Here is a 21,355-nt window from a genome sequence, read left to right as displayed (position 1 = left end):
CTCAGGGCAGTCATATGTGAGGACCACACAACTGCCCGTATAGCACCACTGTCTGTCATTGATGTGGTGGACACAGCAGCGAGAACAATGGCTACAGCAGTGATGATGAAAAGAACATGGTTTCAGGCCATGGGGGTGCCAAAAGAACTGCAGTCAAAGATAGAAGATCTCCCCTTCAACGAGCACAAGCTTTTTGCCAGCAACATGGATGAGATTCAGCACAACAGCAAAAACACATGCACCATCTTGCATAGTGTGGGAATGTACTCACCACTGTACCGGTGTAAGTGGTACACCCCCTTCAATAAAAGCAGGGACTCGTTCTACAACCGTACTCAATACAAACCAAATGAGTACAATCACACTAGGCAGTGCACCCAGACGAACCACAAACAACAACCATGTCCCTCTGGTGGTCAGACCCTGAAGCAGCAAACTGGAAACATTGGTTGAGGGCATGCCCAACCTCCCCAATCATCCAGTGCAACAAGACCAGAACCATCTATTCAACCACAGATTATGCTCATTCCTTCATCATGGGCCTCCATAACATCTGACCGGTGGGTCATAGAAATTATCCACATGGGATATTTGATTCTGTTCAACTCCCTCCATCATACCCTTTCCACTACCCAATCCCTCTTCAGGGTCCCATCTCACGAGATACCCCTCAAACAAGAAACCGACCTGCTTCATCTAGGAGCTATAGAGGAGGTATCCAAACCATACCAGGGAAGGAGGTTCAACTCCACCTATTTCCTGACCCGGAAGTGTACAGGAGGCTGGAGACCAATCCTAGACCTCCACAAACTAAACAAGTTCCTTCCAAAGCAGAGATTCAAAATGGTTACATTGGCTACAATCATACCAGCGCTGGACAGAGGGGACTGGTTCGCAATCCTCGTCCTACAAGATGCATATTTTCACATTGCAATACATCCATCACACAGACGTTTCCTTCATTTTACAGCATGAGGGGACTATTTTCAATACAAGATCCTCCTCTTCGGCCTGTCATCTGCCCTGCGAGTATTCCCCAAAGTCCTAGCACTTGTGGCTGCATACCTCACCCAACAGGAGCAATGATTTCTCCGTACCTCGATGATTGCTTACTGAGAGGTCATCCACAAGGGGAAGCTATCAACATTAAAAAAAAAAAAGACCAAGCGACTGTTCAACCTGCTGGAGCTCTTAATCAACGAACAGAAATCAACACTCAATCCAGTGAAGGACTTAGAATTCATAGCAGCAAGACTAGATGCCATATCAGCCAGGGCATACCTTCCGCAACATGGGTTCCAGACCCTTTGAGGTTTAGTTCTTGCCCTCATCACAAACCCATCCACCACAGTCGATATTTGTCTTCAACTCATGGGGTACATGGCGGCCACCACATATTTGATACAGTATGCAGACCTCCACAGCATTGGCTAGCATTGGTTTACATGCCTTCACGTCATTTGTTGCACAAACTGGTGCTTGTGCCAGAACAAGTACTGCAGTCGTTCAACTTGTAGGCATGTGCCAGAGCAAGTATTACAGTTGCTCAAATGGTAGACATGTCCACACAGCCTCTTAACTGGAATCCTATTTTTACAGGAGGAGCCTGCCATACAAATTACCACAGATGCTTCACTACTGGGTTGGGGTGCGCACTTCCAAAGCAAAACTGGCCAGGGCAAGTGGCTGCCAAACGAGACTGTGTTACACATCAACATACTGGAGCTCGGGGCCATAAGAAATTACTGCAGGCACTTTGACCCTTCCATAACCAACTGCGCAGTTTGTGTTCTCACAGACAGCATGACCACTGTCTATTACATAAACAGGCAGGGGGAGCGTGTCCAAGAGCTTTATGCACAGAGGAAGTCCGCCTTTGGAACTGATGCATGAGGCACAATGTTACCCAGAAAGCCATGTACTTAGCAGGGGTCAACAATACCATAGCGGACGCCCTAAGCCACAACTTTACAATTCACCAAGAGTGGGAACTGCACCTAGCAGTCACAGATATCGTCTTCCACAAATGGGGCTATGCCATCATGGATCTCTTCACAACACCAAACAACACCAAATGTCCCCAATTTTGCTCTCTAGCAGGACAGGGCAGGGGATCCAAGGGCGATGTGTTTCTCCTTACATGGGATGAACCACTATATTATGCCTTTCCCCCAATTCCATTGATTCCCAGGGTGTTGTGCAAAGATTCAGCTTCATGGCACTAGGGATATCTTGATAGCCCCTGCTTGGTCTAGACAGATTTGGTACCCAGACCTTCAGGACTTGTCTCTCCAACCAGCTTACCCACTACCACTTCACCAGAATGGAGGCAAACTGTGTCACCTAAAACCGCAGTTGCGGTTCCAGACCCAGGGTTCCATGGCCATGAGGTTCAGTGTTCTGAGCGGGTGAAGGATATTCTACTACCCAGCAGGAGACAGTCCACCAAGGCAACTTACCTGCAAAAATGGAGGTGTGTCACCTCCTGGTGTCAGCAGCCACAAGTCCACCCCGATGAAGCTTCAGTACAAACCATTCTGGACTACTTACATACCCTGAAGATGGCTCGGTTATCTGTCTCTTCAATCAGGGTCCACCCTGCTGCCATCGAGGCTTTCCATGAATAGATTGAGAGGGCTTTCATGTTCGCACACCCACTATCATGGAGGTTCCTCAAAAGTCTTCACAATCTCTATCCACCTCATAGGGTGCCAACCCCTACATGGGACCTTAAGCTGGTATTGACTGCTCTCATAAAGCCCTCCTTTGAGATAATGGCTTTGTATATTCTTTCGCTACTCACCATGAAAGTTCTCTTCTCATAGCCATAACTTATGCAAGACGAGTCTGTGAAATAGGCACACTAATAGAAGGCCTGCCTTCTATACAGCGTTTAGTAAGGACAAAGTGACTTTGAGGCCACACCCAGAGTTCCTTCCAAAGGTCAGCACAAGCTTACACGTCAATGAACCCATTGTCTTGCCCACATTCTTCCCAAGACCTCATGCTTTGCTCAGAGAGGCAATGCTGTATTCAAGGGATGTACAAAGAGATTTGGCTTTTACAATGACAGAACCTGAGGTTTTCGCAAGACCCCACGACTCTGTTGCTATGGCTCACCTTTCAGCAAATTTCAAAATTGATAGTGAGTTGCATTCTCTAATGCCATTTACTCTCTGGTAAACTGTTGCCAACTCTACCGAGAGCCCATTTTACTCAGGCTATTACAGCATCCATGGCACTCTTCAAAAATGTACCTCTGAGACATTTACTGAGCATCCATGTGGTCCTCTAACCACACACTCTCTAAGCATTATTCAATAATGTCCCAACTGGCAAATGATACAGCCGTGGCTACAGCGGTTTTGTCTGTAGCCATTAAACAGTGACTCCGAGTCCTACCAACTGCATGGACACTGCTTGGTAGTCGCCATATGCGGTAGACGAGGAACTGAGGGGAGAGGGTCGGGCTGTGCTCAACTGTCAAACTGCCGGCAGCACAAGGCACCTGCTGCACATGTGCAGCCTGACTAGATACTGCTTAGAAAAAGCTCCGATCTGCGGCGCTGGGATGAGCCCAACACCATATGTGGAGCACCCACGGGGCCACACACCTTGAAGAATGGACGTTACTGCACAAGGTGAGTAACTCTCTTTTGTGTATGTGAAGGATTGATTGAGGCAGATGTGTGATGGAGCATTTCATATGCTGTATGAAAAAATTAATATAACATAACCAGAATATGCTTTATGCGAGATACTTTGTGATCTGTTATTGGCAAGGTTATAATCTGAATGTGTATATCCTATCTGAATGCATGTATCATTCCTATATTTGGAATTAGAAATATGAGAGATAAATTGGCATTACTAATGTAGTCAGGTTAAGTGAAGGTTATTAGTTAATGCTTAAGGAATTTAATGGTCCAATACTCAGGACAATGATCTGTCAATAGACTTGTTTTTCCTGTAAGCCTGGAAGGTGGGGACATGGTAAGTCCTACCAAGATATGTGGCCATGTCATCTGATGCTGCGACCCATCTTGGTTGCTGTATTTTTCCACTGAAAGTGAGAAAGTTTAGACTAAACACAAGGGATTCCTGACTTATACAAAACTTATTTAAGGGCAGGAGTGAGGTAATCTTAGTCATCAGTGTTCCCCACTCTAGATGGCTGCTGGAAACATCTAAGACTGAATGGGGAGCAGGTAAGGGAGGGGAAAGGAGGATGTTGCACAAGGGTGGGGATTGAGCCCAGAGTGGGTGGCTTTCCAGTCTGTGAAAGAAGCTTATTAGAACAACTTTGAGGGTGAACCATTACATGTAACCAGTTTCTTAGTGTATTAAGCTTTGCTTGCATGTTGGTTTTTTTTTTTTTTTTTTAGTAGTCAGCATTGTTCTGTATGGTATTGCTTATGACCACTTAATAAAATAAAATCACTTTAGTTTATTAATAAACCCAGTGTAATTGTTATTGAGGGGGAGGGGCAGGAGTCTGTATCTCTCTTTACCATGAGAAAGAGGGCAAACATGAGCTTACCTTGTATAAAACTTAATACAAAGTAAGATTAATTTATCTGGGGTTGAGGTCCCATTGAAGCTGTGCATTTGGGTGATGAGGCAAGTCCCTTTAACTGAACCTTCCCAGAGCTGAGCTGATCTCAGTGTCTCTATTATACCTCAGAGAGCTATGACCCTATATTTGTGTCATTGCTGGAGGAGGCCTGAGGGCCTGGGTCAGCAGGAGAGAATGGAGCGGCACCCATGAGGGCATGAAGGTTGGTTCAGTGGTAGTTCAGCACATGAAGTGACAGTCCCAAGAGGGAGGGTGTCCAGCAACTGAACCCATCACAAGGAGCCTTTCAAGGTCATATCTCCCTTTTTGCCAAGAGATAGGGACACTACAAAATTCCTTTTGTTCCAGTTTCTTAAGGGACTGCCCAATGGGTAAAGTTTACAGATAGGTGGGAGATAGTGTCAGTATGTGTAAGACCCTTCTATCAGTAGGGTCAGGGAAGACTCTCAAGTGGAGGGTGTTAGGTGGCTACACTGAGTTGGAGGCTTACCAAGGGATTGATGCCCCACTAACCCTGTTGCCTTGAGGGGGTGGGTCTAGATAGTGCTAATGTGGGCACTTGCCAGTAGGAGGCACCTGTAGCCGTGCAATAGGAGAGTGGTATGTGTGTGTTCAGAGAAAGGGGAGATGCACTGAGACAGAAGGGGAAGAACAGCTGAGTCCTAGTGGTGGTAGTTTCCTGTCTTCACCCTCTGCTCTTTTTTTGCTAGTGGGGAGAGCGGTGCAGGGAAAACAGAGAGTACAAAGCTGCTGCTGCAACACATCATGCATCTGTGCAAGGGCAACTCTCAACTGGAACAGCAGATCCTGCAGGTGAGTCACTGAAGGAGAATGCCCCTGGATAGATGTAGGGACAGCCACAGAGCAACTCACATTTGGCTCAGGGGGTTCTGCAGATGACTCACTGGAAGTGGCAAAAGCACAGAGTAAAGGCAAATCTGGCAAAAGTATAAATCCAACACTAGAATGCTAACCATGTAGATAAGACACATGGATTCATTAAATATTTGTCAAAAAGCAGGATGATATACTGATTACTGAAATAATTTATATTGTCGGTAATTAAGGAGGATGTTAAACAGCATCTTTTCAAGTAAAACACTTACATCTTAAGTGATCCTGTTGAGTTATATCTAAGAATCTTTAAAAAATCAGCTACAATGTTCTCTGAACCATTAATAGAGTATTGGGAATAGTTTAGTCCAGTGGACTAGAAAATAGCCAATGTTGTGCCAATTATTAAAAATAATTAGCAGTATGTCTCTTGTCACAGGCTGGTTAGCCTGATGTTGATCCCCGTCAAAGTCATGAAAAGGCTGATATGGGGTTATCAAGGCTGATTCCCCACTCTGGCACAATGAATGTAGAAATGGGGGCCTGCAAAAGTACTCTAAAACCTTGTCTCTCCAGGCTTTAGTATAAAACTTCCCCCCAAAATCCTAAAAACCTAGATTTTGGGGTTAAAAATCCACTGCCCTTATCAAGGAGGAGGTATAGCTCAGTGGTTTGAGCATTGGCCTGCTAAAACCCAGCGTTGTGAGTTCAAACCTTGAGGAGGCCATTTAGGAATCTGGGGCAAAATTTGTCAGGAGCAGACCTGCTGTGAAGGCAGGGGACTGGACTCAATGACCTTTCAAGGTCCCTTCCAGTTCTAGGAGATAGGCATCTCCAGTCATTTTTTTAAGTGCTTTTGAACCCACAAACAGGGGTGGACACTTCAAACCAACCCCAGGGTACCCAAAGCTCTTTTCCCCAAAGAGCTTGAAAAAGAAAAGAACAAATACAAACTACAGTCTGTGGCTGCTATCCCCTAGTCAGAGGCATGCAGATTCCACAGACAGATTTTCCAGGACACAGAACTGAACCAATACCAGGTTAATAAAAAAGAAATAGCTTTTTTATTAACGAACAATCCTCCTGTTACAAGCATAGTTGGATTGGCTAGATGGTAAGAGCCACCAGTTAATAAGCTCATGGGGAATTTTCCCATGGGAACAAAACTTAGTTACAAAAGAGAGGAAATCCCATTTCTAAATGCACAGACATCAGATTCCCACTCCCAAACCATAAAACAATCAAACCTAACAGATTTATCTAGACTTTGCCCTACTTACAGATGGTGAAGAGTCTTTTCTTGGAGAGAGACATGTTGCCTGTCCCCCTCAGTATCTGGAGAGTCAACTGCTCAGAGACAAAGGAGGGAAAAACCAAAAATTCCTTTGTTCCAGTTTGAAATTCTTACCTGCATTCGTATTGGCTGAGTGCTACCTGGCTAGGTACAGTTAACCCCTTAGTCCCCAGGCTGCTGGTCATCCCTTATGGTCATGACAGTAAATGAGTGGGGTAAATAATGCCAATCAATATGGTTTCATGGAAAATAGGTCTTGTTAGATAATCCATTTTATGAGAACACATGCTTGGTTGATAAAAGTAATTGCATTAATTTAATATAGGTTATGCATAATAGTTCTGTCATATAATCATAGAACCATAGAGCTGAAAGAGACCTCAGGAGGTCATCAAGTCCAGCCCCCTGCTCTAGGCAGGACCAATCCCAACTAGATCAACCCGGCCAGGGCTTTGTCAAGCCGAGACTTAAACACCTCTAGGAATGGAGACTCCACTACTTCCCTAGGTAACCCATTCCAGTGTTTCACCACTCTCCTAGTGTAATAGTTTTTCCTAATATCCAACCTGGACCTCTCCCACCGCAACTTGAGACCATTGCTCCTTGTTCTGCCATCCGTCACTACAGAGAACAGCCTTTTTCCATCCTCTTTGGAACCTCCCTTCAGGAAATTAAAGGCTGCTATCAAATCCCCCCTCACTCTTCGCTTCTGCAGACTAAACAGACCCAACTCGCTCAGCCTCTCTTCATAGGTCATATGCTCCAGCCCCCTAATCATTTTGGTTGCCCTCCGCTGGAGCCTCTCTAATACGTCCACATCCTTTTTGTAGTGGGGGGCCCAGAAGAGGACACAGTACTCCAGATGTGTCCTCACCAGAGCCAGATAAAGGGGAATAATGACATCTCTGGATCTGCTGGCAATGCTCCTCTTAATACAACCTAATATGCCATTAGCCTTCTTGGCTACAAGGGCACACTGTTGACTCATATCCAGCTTCTCATTCACTGTAACCTCCAGGTCCTTTTCTGCAGAACTACTACTTAGCTGGTTGGTCCCCATCCTGTAACAATGCTTGGGATTCCTCCGTCCCAGGTGCATGACTCTGCACTTGTCCTTGTTCAGCCTCATCAGATTTCTTGTGGCCCAATCCTCCAATTTGTCTAAGTCACTCTGGGCTCTATCCCTGCCTTCCAGTGTATCTATCTCTCCCCCTAGATTAGTGTCATCTGCAAACTTGCTGAGGTGCAATCCATCCCCTCATCCAGCTAATTAATAAAGATATTGAACAAAACCAGTCCTAGAACCGAACCTTTGGGCACTCTGCTAGAAACTGACCACCATCCTGACATTGAGCCATTGATCACTATCTGTTGGGCCTGACCTTCTAGCCATCTTTCTATCCATCCTACCATCCATTTATGCAATCCACATTCCCTTAACTTGCTGGCAAGAATATTGTGGGAGACCGTATCAAAAGCCTTGCTAAAGTCAAGGTCTATCACATCCACTGACTTCCCCATGTCCACTGAGCCAGTTACCTCATCATAGAAGCTATTCAAATTGGTCAGGCACGACTTGCCCTTTGTGAATCCATGCTGACTATTCCTAATCACTTTCCTCTCAACCAAGTGCCTCAAAATGGATTCCTTCAGGATCCCTTCCATGATTTTTCCAGGAACTGTGAACCGGCCTATAGTTCCCTGGATTGTCCTTTTTCCCTTTTTTGAAGATGGGTACTAATAATTGCCTTTTTCCAATCATCCGGGATCTCTCCCGATCTTCACTTGTCATTGAGGAGCCTTTGGCCATTATCTTTGAAATTTGCCAACTCCCTCAGTACTCTCGGATGCATTAAGTCCGGACTCATGGATTTGTGTACGTTTAGCTTTCCTAAATAGTTCCTAACCTGTTCTTTACCCACCAAGGGCTGTCTATCTTCATCCCATCTTGTGTCACTTAGCGCAGAAGTCCAGGAGCCGACCTTGTCCGTGAATACAGAGGCAAAGAAAGCATTGAGTACTTCAGCTTTCCCCACATCATCTGTTACTAGGTTACCTCCTTCATCCAATATGGGCCGCACACCCTTTCTGATCACCTTCTTTTTGTTAACATGCCTGTAGAAACCTCTCTTGTTATCCTTCACATCCTTAACCAGTTGCAATTCCAATTGTGCTTTCGCCTTTCTGATAACCCTCCAGCATTCTCGAGCTATATATTTAAACCCCTCCCTGGTCATTTGTCCAAGTTTCCACTTTTTGTAAGCTTCCTTTTTGTACTTAAGTTCACCAGGGATTTCTCCTGTAAGCCAATCCGGTCTCCTACCATGTTTGCCTCTCTTGCTACGCATTGGTATGGTTTCTTTCTGTGCCTTCAATAAGGCTTCTTTAAAATACTGCCAGCTGTCCTGGACTCCTTTCCCCTTCCTATTAGCATCCCAGAGGATTCTTCCCATCAGGTCTCTGAGGGAGTCAAAATCTGTCTTTCCTTAGCACTATGCAACATCAATGTAGCCCTATATATATTAACCGATTAACTGATCAGGAAATATGAGTTTTTCTTTTAGGAGTGTCCCTGCGGGTGCTTCACCTTAGGTATCTTGGGTGCTGCTGTGCACCTAGTCGGAGATTTTTGGTAGCTGTGCTCTCCGATGTGCCACGCCTGTGGAACGCGTGGTGCCTCCAACACGCATGCACGGCAACCGTCCCTTTAGATCCTTCTCTGCTGCTGGCGGCATCAGTCAGAACCTCTCTGTTCTCCAACTTAGTTTTCCCTTTCTTAGTTAGGATGATTAGTTACTTGTTCAATTCTCCAGTTATATCGTTCAAGTTTTGCTGTTAGTCTTAGTTGCAATTCAATTTTTTTCCCTTTATTAGTTCTTACATTACCTAGGGTTAGATTTTTTTTTCACCAAGGATATTCTGCCTGGGATGTCGGGTTCCCCAGGTTTTAAACAGTGCCTATCCTGTAGGCTTTTAATTCCTATATCTGATGGGCACTCTCAGGGTATGTCTACACTAGCCCCCTAGTTCAAACTAGGGAAGCTAATGTAGGCATTCGAAGTTGCAAATGAAGCTCGGGATTTAAATATCCCGGGCTTCATTTGCATCTTCCCAAGCACCGCCATTTTAAAATCCTCCTTAGTCCAAACTCCGTGCCTGAGGCTACACGCGGCACGGAGTAGGTAGTTTGAATTAGGATCTCTAATTCGAACTACTGTTACTCCTCGTGGAACGAGGTGTACCGGTAGTTCGAATTAGAGATCCTAATTCGAACTACCTACTCCGTGCCGCATGTAGCCGCGGGCATGGAGTTCGGACTAAAGGGGATTTAAAAATGGCGGCGCCCGGGAAGATGCAAATGAAGCCCGGGATATTTAAATCCCGGGCTTCATTTGCAACTTCGAATGCCTATATTAGCCTCCCTAGTTCGAACTAGGGGGCTAGTGTAGACATACTGGATGCACTGAGGGTACCTTGACCAAAAGCACCTCACGGCACACTGCGAGCACTGTAAACATTTGACAGCCCGCACACGTAAAGTGAGGGAGTTACAACTGAAGTTAATTTCCCTGGAAAGTGCCATAAAACCAGCCTCCGACACACTGTACTCTACACCACTGCGCCAGCCCTCACCAGCGGCCATGTCAGAGAAAGCAGTCCCATCTGCCACATCTTCCTGAGACGACTCTTCAACTTGCCTTTCTGAATTCGTGTTGACTATTTCTGACTACTTTGCCCTCTTCCAAGTGCTTCAAAATGGATCCCTTGAGTATCCCCTCCATGATTTTTCTGGGAACTGAGGTGTAAGGCTGACTGGTCTGTAGTTCCCTGGATTGTCCTTCTTCCTTTTTTAAAAGATGGGCACAACATTTGCCTTTTTCCAGTCATCCGGGATCGCTCCCGATCTCCATGCATTTTCAAAGATAATGGCCAAAGTCTCCGCAATGACATTTGCCAACTCCCTCAGTACCCTTGGATGCATTAAATCCAGGCCCATGGATTTGTGTCCTCTTCAGGGACCCATCCAATGAGACAATGCTCATACAAGAGGTCAAACACCTACCCCATCTCAGAGCAGTAGAACAAGTACCACGACAATATGAGGGCAGGGGATTTTACTCCCACTACTTCCTCATTGAAAAGAGGTCAGGGGAATGAAGACCTTTTCTCGATCTCAGGGGACTAAACAAACATGTAAGATCTCAGCGATTCAAAATGGTCACCCTATCCACAATAGTCCCCACCTGAACAAAGACGATTGGTTATCGACTCTTGACCTTCAGGATGCCTATTTCCAGATCTCCATACATCCAGCACATCGCAAGTACCTAAGGTTCACAGTCACCAGCAAACACTACCAGTACACGGTCCTTCCCTTGGGCTTTCTACAGCCCCAAGGATATTTTCAAAGGTACTAGCAGTTGTGGCTGCTCAACTGCACAGACAAGGAGTCTCCATATTCCCATATCTGGACGACTGCCTAATAAGAGCAACTACAAGTTTGGCTGCACTGGAGGCAGTCTCCCTCACCAGATCCCTTTTTCGCACTTTGGGGCTACAGATCAACCTTAAAAAATGCAAACTCCAACCATCACAAACGATCAAATTCATCGGAGCCCACTTCAACTACATGTTGCCTGTCCCCCTCAGTATCTGGAGAGTCAACTGCTCAGAGACAAAGGAGGGAAAAACCAAAAATTCCTTTGTTCCAGTTTGAAATTCTTACCTGCATTCGTATTGGCTGAGTGCTACCTGGCTAGGTACAGTTAACCCCTTAGTCCCCAGGCTGCTGGTCATCCCTTATGGTCATGACAGTAAATGAGTGGGGTAAATAATGCCAATCAATATGGTTTCATGGAAAATAGGTCTTGTTAGATAATCCATTTTATGAGAACACATGCTTGGTTGATAAAAGTAATTGCATTAATTTAATATAGGTTATGCATAATAGTTCTGTCATATAATCATAGAACCATAGAGCTGAAAGAGACCTCAGGAGGTCATCAAGTCCAGCCCCCTGCTCTAGGCAGGACCAATCCCAACTAGATCAACCCGGCCAGGGCTTTGTCAAGCCGAGACTTAAACACCTCTAGGAATGGAGACTCCACTACTTCCCTAGGTAACCCATTCCAGTGTTTCACCACTCTCCTAGTGTAATAGTTTTTCCTAATATCCAACCTGGACCTCTCCCACCGCAACTTGAGACCATTGCTCCTTGTTCTGCCATCCGTCACTACAGAGAACAGCCTTTTTCCATCCTCTTTGGAACCTCCCTTCAGGAAATTAAAGGCTGCTATCAAATCCCCCCTCACTCTTCGCTTCTGCAGACTAAACAGACCCAACTCGCTCAGCCTCTCTTCATAGGTCATATGCTCCAGCCCCCTAATCATTTTGGTTGCCCTCCGCTGGAGCCTCTCTAATACGTCCACATCCTTTTTGTAGTGGGGGGCCCAGAAGAGGACACAGTACTCCAGATGTGTCCTCACCAGAGCCAGATAAAGGGGAATAATGACATCTCTGGATCTGCTGGCAATGCTCCTCTTAATACAACCTAATATGCCATTAGCCTTCTTGGCTACAAGGGCACACTGTTGACTCATATCCAGCTTCTCATTCACTGTAACCTCCAGGTCCTTTTCTGCAGAACTACTACTTAGCTGGTTGGTCCCCATCCTGTAACAATGCTTGGGATTCCTCCGTCCCAGGTGCATGACTCTGCACTTGTCCTTGTTCAGCCTCATCAGATTTCTTGTGGCCCAATCCTCCAATTTGTCTAAGTCACTCTGGGCTCTATCCCTGCCTTCCAGTGTATCTATCTCTCCCCCTAGATTAGTGTCATCTGCAAACTTGCTGAGGTGCAATCCATCCCCTCATCCAGCTAATTAATAAAGATATTGAACAAAACCAGTCCTAGAACCGAACCTTTGGGCACTCTGCTAGAAACTGACCACCATCCTGACATTGAGCCATTGATCACTATCTGTTGGGCCTGACCTTCTAGCCATCTTTCTATCCATCCTACCATCCATTTATGCAATCCACATTCCCTTAACTTGCTGGCAAGAATATTGTGGGAGACCGTATCAAAAGCCTTGCTAAAGTCAAGGTCTATCACATCCACTGACTTCCCCATGTCCACTGAGCCAGTTACCTCATCATAGAAGCTATTCAAATTGGTCAGGCACGACTTGCCCTTTGTGAATCCATGCTGACTATTCCTAATCACTTTCCTCTCAACCAAGTGCCTCAAAATGGATTCCTTCAGGATCCCTTCCATGATTTTTCCAGGAACTGTGAACCGGCCTATAGTTCCCTGGATTGTCCTTTTTCCCTTTTTTGAAGATGGGTACTAATAATTGCCTTTTTCCAATCATCCGGGATCTCTCCCGATCTTCACTTGTCATTGAGGAGCCTTTGGCCATTATCTTTGAAATTTGCCAACTCCCTCAGTACTCTCGGATGCATTAAGTCCGGACTCATGGATTTGTGTACGTTTAGCTTTCCTAAATAGTTCCTAACCTGTTCTTTACCCACCAAGGGCTGTCTATCTTCATCCCATCTTGTGTCACTTAGCGCAGAAGTCCAGGAGCCGACCTTGTCCGTGAATACAGAGGCAAAGAAAGCATTGAGTACTTCAGCTTTCCCCACATCATCTGTTACTAGGTTACCTCCTTCATCCAATATGGGCCGCACACCCTTTCTGATCACCTTCTTTTTGTTAACATGCCTGTAGAAACCTCTCTTGTTATCCTTCACATCCTTAACCAGTTGCAATTCCAATTGTGCTTTCGCCTTTCTGATAACCCTCCAGCATTCTCGAGCTATATATTTAAACCCCTCCCTGGTCATTTGTCCAAGTTTCCACTTTTTGTAAGCTTCCTTTTTGTACTTAAGTTCACCAGGGATTTCTCCTGTAAGCCAATCCGGTCTCCTACCATGTTTGCCTCTCTTGCTACGCATTGGTATGGTTTCTTTCTGTGCCTTCAATAAGGCTTCTTTAAAATACTGCCAGCTGTCCTGGACTCCTTTCCCCTTCCTATTAGCATCCCAGAGGATTCTTCCCATCAGGTCTCTGAGGGAGTCAAAATCTGTCTTTCCTTAGCACTATGCAACATCAATGTAGCCCTATATATATTAACCGATTAACTGATCAGGAAATATGAGTTTTTCTTTTAGGAGTGTCCCTGCGGGTGCTTCACCTTAGGTATCTTGGGTGCTGCTGTGCACCTAGTCGGAGATTTTTGGTAGCTGTGCTCTCCGATGTGCCACGCCTGTGGAACGCGTGGTGCCTCCAACACGCATGCACGGCAACCGTCCCTTTAGATCCTTCTCTGCTGCTGGCGGCATCAGTCAGAACCTCTCTGTTCTCCAACTTAGTTTTCCCTTTCTTAGTTAGGATGATTAGTTACTTGTTCAATTCTCCAGTTATATCGTTCAAGTTTTGCTGTTAGTCTTAGTTGCAATTCAATTTTTTTCCCTTTATTAGTTCTTACATTACCTAGGGTTAGATTTTTTTTTCACCAAGGATATTCTGCCTGGGATGTCGGGTTCCCCAGGTTTTAAACAGTGCCTATCCTGTAGGCTTTTAATTCCTATATCTGATGGGCACTCTCAGGGTATGTCTACACTAGCCCCCTAGTTCAAACTAGGGAAGCTAATGTAGGCATTCGAAGTTGCAAATGAAGCTCGGGATTTAAATATCCCGGGCTTCATTTGCATCTTCCCAAGCACCGCCATTTTAAAATCCTCCTTAGTCCAAACTCCGTGCCTGAGGCTACACGCGGCACGGAGTAGGTAGTTTGAATTAGGATCTCTAATTCGAACTACTGTTACTCCTCGTGGAACGAGGTGTACCGGTAGTTCGAATTAGAGATCCTAATTCGAACTACCTACTCCGTGCCGCATGTAGCCGCGGGCATGGAGTTCGGACTAAAGGGGATTTAAAAATGGCGGCGCCCGGGAAGATGCAAATGAAGCCCGGGATATTTAAATCCCGGGCTTCATTTGCAACTTCGAATGCCTATATTAGCCTCCCTAGTTCGAACTAGGGGGCTAGTGTAGACATACTGGATGCACTGAGGGTACCTTGACCAAAAGCACCTCACGGCACACTGCGAGCACTGTAAACATTTGACAGCCCGCACACGTAAAGTGAGGGAGTTACAACTGAAGTTAATTTCCCTGGAAAGTGCCATAAAACCAGCCTCCGACACACTGTACTCTACACCACTGCGCCAGCCCTCACCAGCGGCCATGTCAGAGAAAGCAGTCCCATCTGCCACATCTTCCTGAGACGACTCTTCAACTTGCCTTTCTGAATTCGTGTTGACTATTTCTGACTACTTTGCCCTCTTCCAAGTGCTTCAAAATGGATCCCTTGAGTATCCCCTCCATGATTTTTCTGGGAACTGAGGTGTAAGGCTGACTGGTCTGTAGTTCCCTGGATTGTCCTTCTTCCTTTTTTAAAAGATGGGCACAACATTTGCCTTTTTCCAGTCATCCGGGATCGCTCCCGATCTCCATGCATTTTCAAAGATAATGGCCAAAGTCTCCGCAATGACATTTGCCAACTCCCTCAGTACCCTTGGATGCATTAAATCCAGGCCCATGGATTTGTGTCCTCTTCAGGGACCCATCCAATGAGACAATGCTCATACAAGAGGTCAAACACCTACCCCATCTCAGAGCAGTAGAACAAGTACCACGACAATATGAGGGCAGGGGATTTTACTCCCACTACTTCCTCATTGAAAAGAGGTCAGGGGAATGAAGACCTTTTCTCGATCTCAGGGGACTAAACAAACATGTAAGATCTCAGCGATTCAAAATGGTCACCCTATCCACAATAGTCCCCACCTGAACAAAGACGATTGGTTATCGACTCTTGACCTTCAGGATGCCTATTTCCAGATCTCCATACATCCAGCACATCGCAAGTACCTAAGGTTCACAGTCACCAGCAAACACTACCAGTACACGGTCCTTCCCTTGGGCTTTCTACAGCCCCAAGGATATTTTCAAAGGTACTAGCAGTTGTGGCTGCTCAACTGCACAGACAAGGAGTCTCCATATTCCCATATCTGGACGACTGCCTAATAAGAGCAACTACAAGTTTGGCTGCACTGGAGGCAGTCTCCCTCACCAGATCCCTTTTTCGCACTTTGGGGCTACAGATCAACCTTAAAAAATGCAAACTCCAACCATCACAAACGATCAAATTCATCGGAGCCCACTTCAACTACATGATGGCTATAGCCTCCTTACACCTCAACAGATTTCACGCTATCAGAGACCTCATAATGATAATACAGGACACACCAAGCACAACGATGAGATATGAGAACGTTGCGTTCCATTGTATTGCAAACACGTCCCCCAGGGAGTGTGTGCCACTGCCCGCACGTGAAGAGTAATGTGGACGCTTCTTGTTGGCATTGGTTGCAAACAATTTACAGCTACTGGGCCACATGGCCGCAGTCACCGTGGTGGTCTTGCATGCAATCAATGCAACATTGGCTCTGGACCGTATACAACTCAATCTCCAAGATAGTGTCTGTCCGAACCAATATCAAGCTCTCCTCCACTGGTGGACAGACCAAAGAAACGTGCGCTGGTGTCCCTTTTTGCAAACATATCCCGTCCAAGACAATTACAAAGGATACATCTCTCCTTGGGTGGGGAGCTCATCTAGGCCACCTCACTACCCAGGATCAAGGGTCAGACCAGGAATCCAGCCTCCACATAAACGTTCTGGAGCTCAGGGCAGTATTCTATGCGTGTTAACACTTCATCAAATAAAAAATTGTACAGTTCAGATTTTCACGGACAATCAAGCAACGACTTTTTACGTAAACAGGCAAGCAGGCACCAGATCTTTCCTGTTATGCAGAGAAGCTCTCCGTCTCTGGACATGGTGCATAGAGCATGACATATACTTACAGGCTGTGACGTAGTGGGGGGTACCTTGCTGGTTTCTATGCTGGGCAGTGGGTTGTGAGTGACCTCCACTGGCTGCTGGCTGCAGCACAGCCCAGCAGGGCAGGGGATGAATCATTATGCAAAGGGGGCTTCGAACCTGTCTGCCCAGTGATCTCCTAAGGAGCGAAACAATGGGAAAAAGGAGGGTGGAGCCCTGGCTGGGGGCAGGGCTGGAGTGAGTTAGTTTCTGTCTGGGATCCTGGAGGAGACAGCCTAGGGAAAGAGGCTGGAATTTAGGGGCCCAGTCTCCCCCATCTCAAGGGGGGCTGAGGCATCCTAGCCCCAGTTCCTGTAACCAGATTACATCTGTGCTGTGCTGTATCCTGGAGGAGCAATAAATTCCCTCTATTCTACTGGCTGGTGGAGTCTGTTCGTGCCACTACGAGGGTGCAGGAGGCAGGGGACCCCGACACGCCGTCACACTGGTGTCGGGTGGGATGCACTGCACCCCGTAGATGGAGCTTCCAGTGGCGAGTGACAAGGCGCAGTAAAAGCAAGAGCTCTGGCAACATGTTCCATGCTTCATCTCTCCATGAAAGTGGCCTTGATCATAGCACTGACATCGGCCAGGAGAGTCAGTGAAATTGGTGCTCTCATGTCAGACCCACTGTTCATCATATTATATAAAGACAAAATAGTCTTGCATCCTTACCTGAAATTCCTCCCAAAGGTTTCCTCACACTTTCACTGTAACATAATCTTATGATCTTACCTGTGTTTTCCCCAAAACCTCACGCAAGTGCCACTTGATGCAAGACATGCGATTTCCTTCTACTTGGACAGAACTAAGCAATTTCGCAAAACAAACAGACTGTTCGTTTCCACCATGAAGGGATTGTTTGGCATGCCTATCTCCACTCAGAGGATATCTCGGTGGATAGTGGAAGGTATTATTTTAGCTTGTACTACTAGAGGACAGTCACCCCCATTCCATGTCAAGGCCCACTCAACTAGGGCTACTTCCACTACCATGGCCTACATGTGGGGCATTCCCCTCATGGACATTTGTAGGGTGGCCATGTGGTACTCCACCCACACATTCACAAGGCACTATGCCCTGGATAGTCACCCCTCTAAGGGTTCCCTTTTTGGCAACACTGTCCTCCATATGGTACAAGATACCCTAACCCTAACTGAAGCACTCGCCTTCTTCACGGGTACGGCTCATAGTAACCTAAGGTAGAGGACCCACAGGGACACTCCTCAAAGAAGAAGAGAAAGTTACTCATCTTGTCCAATAACGGAGGTTCTTCGAGATGGTTGTCCCTGTGGGTCCTCCACCACCCTCGCTTCCTCCCCTCTGCTTTGGTGGGCCACATTCTCCTTCTGAGGCAGAGAAGGAACTGAAGAGATGGTTGCCGCACATGCATGGTGGAGGCACCACACATGCTGTCTGCCTCGCATGCGTGGTACGCTGGAGAGCACGGCTACCAGAAATCTTCAACTAAGTGCGCAGCACCACCCAAGACACCTTGTTGTACCAAATAAAAGCAAACAGGATCTTATGAGGGGGATAAGGCAAAAAGCCACATTTATTGTAAAGATAATAATAAAAAATAAAGAAAAGATAGAAGCAAACAACGTTGTTTAACTACTTATTCCTAACACTACTTAACCCTTATACACTTATATATATATATATATATATAAACCATTCATTCATACATCCATTCATTCAGGTTCTGTGTATAGTTACCAGCCTGGAAGTTGCTTGTGACAGGATACTGGCCAGGTACTCTGTACACAAGTGATGGTAGTGGGGAGCGAAGTCCTGATCAGATGCGCATCTGAAGCTCCTGGTAGGCTGGCAGCAGAACCTTGGACTCTGATTCCATTGTTTTTTAGTCCAGTTCTTATAGGAATTTCTTCCTATGCCAGTCTATGGAAATTGCTGTATCATGCTGATGTCTCCAGGGTGGCTGCCAGGTGCTCATCAGTGATCTCATCGGGTGGACCTCCAGTTTCTCCACTTGACACCTTTTGGTTGCACTGGCACCTGACGCCTTCTTCAGCCCTTTGTTGCTGTATTCTCAGGCTGGCACCTCTTAGAACCATTCACTCATCATCCAAGCACTCTCTCTCTCTTACATACATTCCTTAATGTTTCCCATACAATGTTTTTTGTATAATAATAACTTTACATATATCAGAGTTGTAGTTACAAAAAGTTTCTGGTAATAATAACTTTACATATATCAGAGTTGTAGTTACAGAAAGTTTCTGGGTGGTATTGCTTAAAACATTCTCTGAGTGCTGAATAAAGTTACAATGTTTTAAAGAGAACAGGCCTCAATTAAGTAACAATGGCCTTAGTCAATTACAGGGCTTGGCTCCCATAGCAGAGTTAATGGCTTGACAATGCATTGTTACAATGTATCTCTGCAATGTCAATTTCAAGCAGCCCCTTGCACAAGCTTGAGCATGCCCTGGAGCACAGAGGGCGGGGGCTGTTTCTGGTTACATAGGATTATATTTTTAACAGTTCTAAGTTATATTACCTAATACATTATATTCTAAAGGGGGCAATAATAATAATAAATCTAAACATTTAACAATCTTAACAAATAATAATAAGTAAGAAGAATTAATAATAAATCTAAATACTTTAAGTTGTGGGGAACAAATTATGGGGAGTCACTTCCATTTGGGGGAATCACATTTTTAATACATTAATATGTTACCCCTACAACCTAAGGTGGAGCATCTCGAAGAACCTCTATTATTGCACAAAGTGAGTAACCTTCTCTTGTAATTGGGAATTGTCCTCTAGTGACACTATTTTTAAGTGATTCCTACAGAGATCTGTTCTTGGTTCACTGCCATTCAATATAATATCAGTGATATGGGAGGAAATATATCATTAGTAAAACTTGCAAATGTCCCACAAATTTACGTACCAAATAATGAATGACAGGTCAATTATACATGCCAATCTCCATTACTTGGTAATATGGGCTTATTTGTACAACTTCTGGCCTAACATAGGCAGGTGAAAGGCCATATACGTAGGCACAAAAAATGTAGGTCAGGCTTCCCAGAGAGAAGACAGAATCATGGAAAGCAATGAAGGTTGCAGTAGAACATGAGCTGCCAATGAGATGCAGGAGTTAAGATCTCCAATTATTATTAACCAAGCTTAACAGATTCTCTTCTGAGTCCTTTTGCCCCATATTACTTTTTTTTCCCTCTGCTATGAACTTCCCACAGTGTGTCTGTCTTTCTGACTTTGAGTTGTGTAGACCTGCACACAAGATCCCATGTGGGGCCACCCATGAAAGGGACCCCTCTTCACCCTTCCTGCTTGGTAGGAGTGTGAGGCTCTAGGATTAAGGGGCTGAGGGCAGAATCCCAAGGGTTTTTGCCAGGATCTGACAAGCATTACTGTGCTCTCCTTGCTCCAGGATGTTATACAATCCAAGGTTGCATTGCATTATTTTGCTAAATTGTGTATTTCATGCTGCATTTCATCAACTCAAATCTTATGTGTTTCCCTCTGGATTTTCAAGAGGCCATGAGGCTATTTTACATGATACCTCTGATTCTTTCTGCAGTCTACTTGGGCCACTGTTGATGGTAGGGAATATTAAAGATTCTCTGTTCCTTATGTAACCCCTCCTGTTCACTAGCCCACTGTAAGGTTATTCAGCATAGCGGAAGCCTTGTGATGTCTTAAACAACTGTGGGAGACTAGGCCTGAGGCTCCTTGGTGTGCTCTGCAATTGTGTATTAGTGGGTGTCCACCTCAGACCAGACACCCACTTAGACAAACCACCAGGAACAGGCTTTATTATGTAAACCAATACATAGAACAGGATCACAGTCCAGCAGCCCCTTCTCTCTGCATGCAGATCACATGCTGCTTCTAGCTCAGTCCCTGCTGAGACCCTGCTGGGGATAGAGAGTACATCCTGGCAGGAACCAGAAAGTTCTCCCAACATGCTGCAGTTTGTAGTCCACAACTTGTAGTTTCCAGGACTGCTGTTGAAGCACACTGGACATTGGGCTACACTTAAACCTCCATGTCAACTTTGTGCATTTCTGTTCCAGGTGAACCCATTGCTCGAAGCTTTTGGCAACGCACAAACAGTGATGAATGACAACAGCAGTCGCTTTGGAAAATACATACAGCTGAGGTTTCAAAGGAATACAGGTGAAACCCAGGGCTAGGTCTCTGGATGTGTTGAACGCCTCATTTTGTGTCATTATTTCTTTCCTTCTGCCCTTTCTCCATGCAGTGAGGGGTGCCAAGCTGAGTGAGTATCTGTTGGAGAAGTCACGTGTGGTGCAACAAGATGCTGGAGAGAGGAATTTTCATGTTTTCTACTATATGTTTGCTGGCCTTACTGCAGAGGAAAGGGAGATGTATGGGCTGCTAGATCCCTCATTGTACAGGTATATGAATGGCAGGCCCTACATTGGCTTCTCAGTGGGGTGGAGGTCAGAATAATGGACTTGGTTTGGGATTGGTCCTGCCTTTGGGCAGGGGGATTGGCCCTGCCTTTGGGCAGGTGGCTGGACTTGATGACCTCCTGAGGTCTCTTCCAGCTCTATGATACTATGACTTCTACAGCCTCATCTGGAAGGAGTGGGGGAAGAGGATTTGTGAGGGCAGAGTAATGAGAGGAAAGCACAGGACTGGGGATTGTCATGGAAGGCTGGAGTTGGCATCGGAA

General features: G+C 45.7%; 1 protein-coding gene across 10 annotated transcripts in view; it reads left to right on the top strand.

Moving 5' to 3' along the window:
- The window catches only part of LOC102461674 (myosin-IIIb-like), a 181,584-nt gene that overhangs the window by 22,583 nt on the left and 137,646 nt on the right, over positions 1-21,355 (top strand). For all 10 annotated transcript variants that reach the window (XR_012898732.1, XM_075914719.1, XM_075914716.1 and 7 more), the window contains 3 exons: positions 5,287-5,389; positions 20,730-20,832; positions 20,918-21,074. Coding sequence is in view for 9 of the 10 variants with exons in the window: in XM_075914719.1 (XP_075770834.1) it covers positions 5,287-5,389; positions 20,730-20,832; positions 20,918-21,074 (363 nt within the window). In the remaining variant the exon portion in view is untranslated. The remainder of the gene's footprint in view (positions 1-5,286; positions 5,390-20,729; positions 20,833-20,917; positions 21,075-21,355) is intronic.

The sequence above is a fragment of the Pelodiscus sinensis genome, unplaced genomic scaffold (genome assembly GCF_049634645.1).
Source record: "Pelodiscus sinensis isolate JC-2024 unplaced genomic scaffold, ASM4963464v1 ctg72, whole genome shotgun sequence".
Lineage (NCBI taxonomy): Eukaryota > Metazoa > Chordata > Testudines > Trionychidae > Pelodiscus > Pelodiscus sinensis.
The sequence above is the reverse complement of the archived record's forward strand: the minus strand, read 5'-3'. Positions and strand labels throughout refer to the sequence as shown.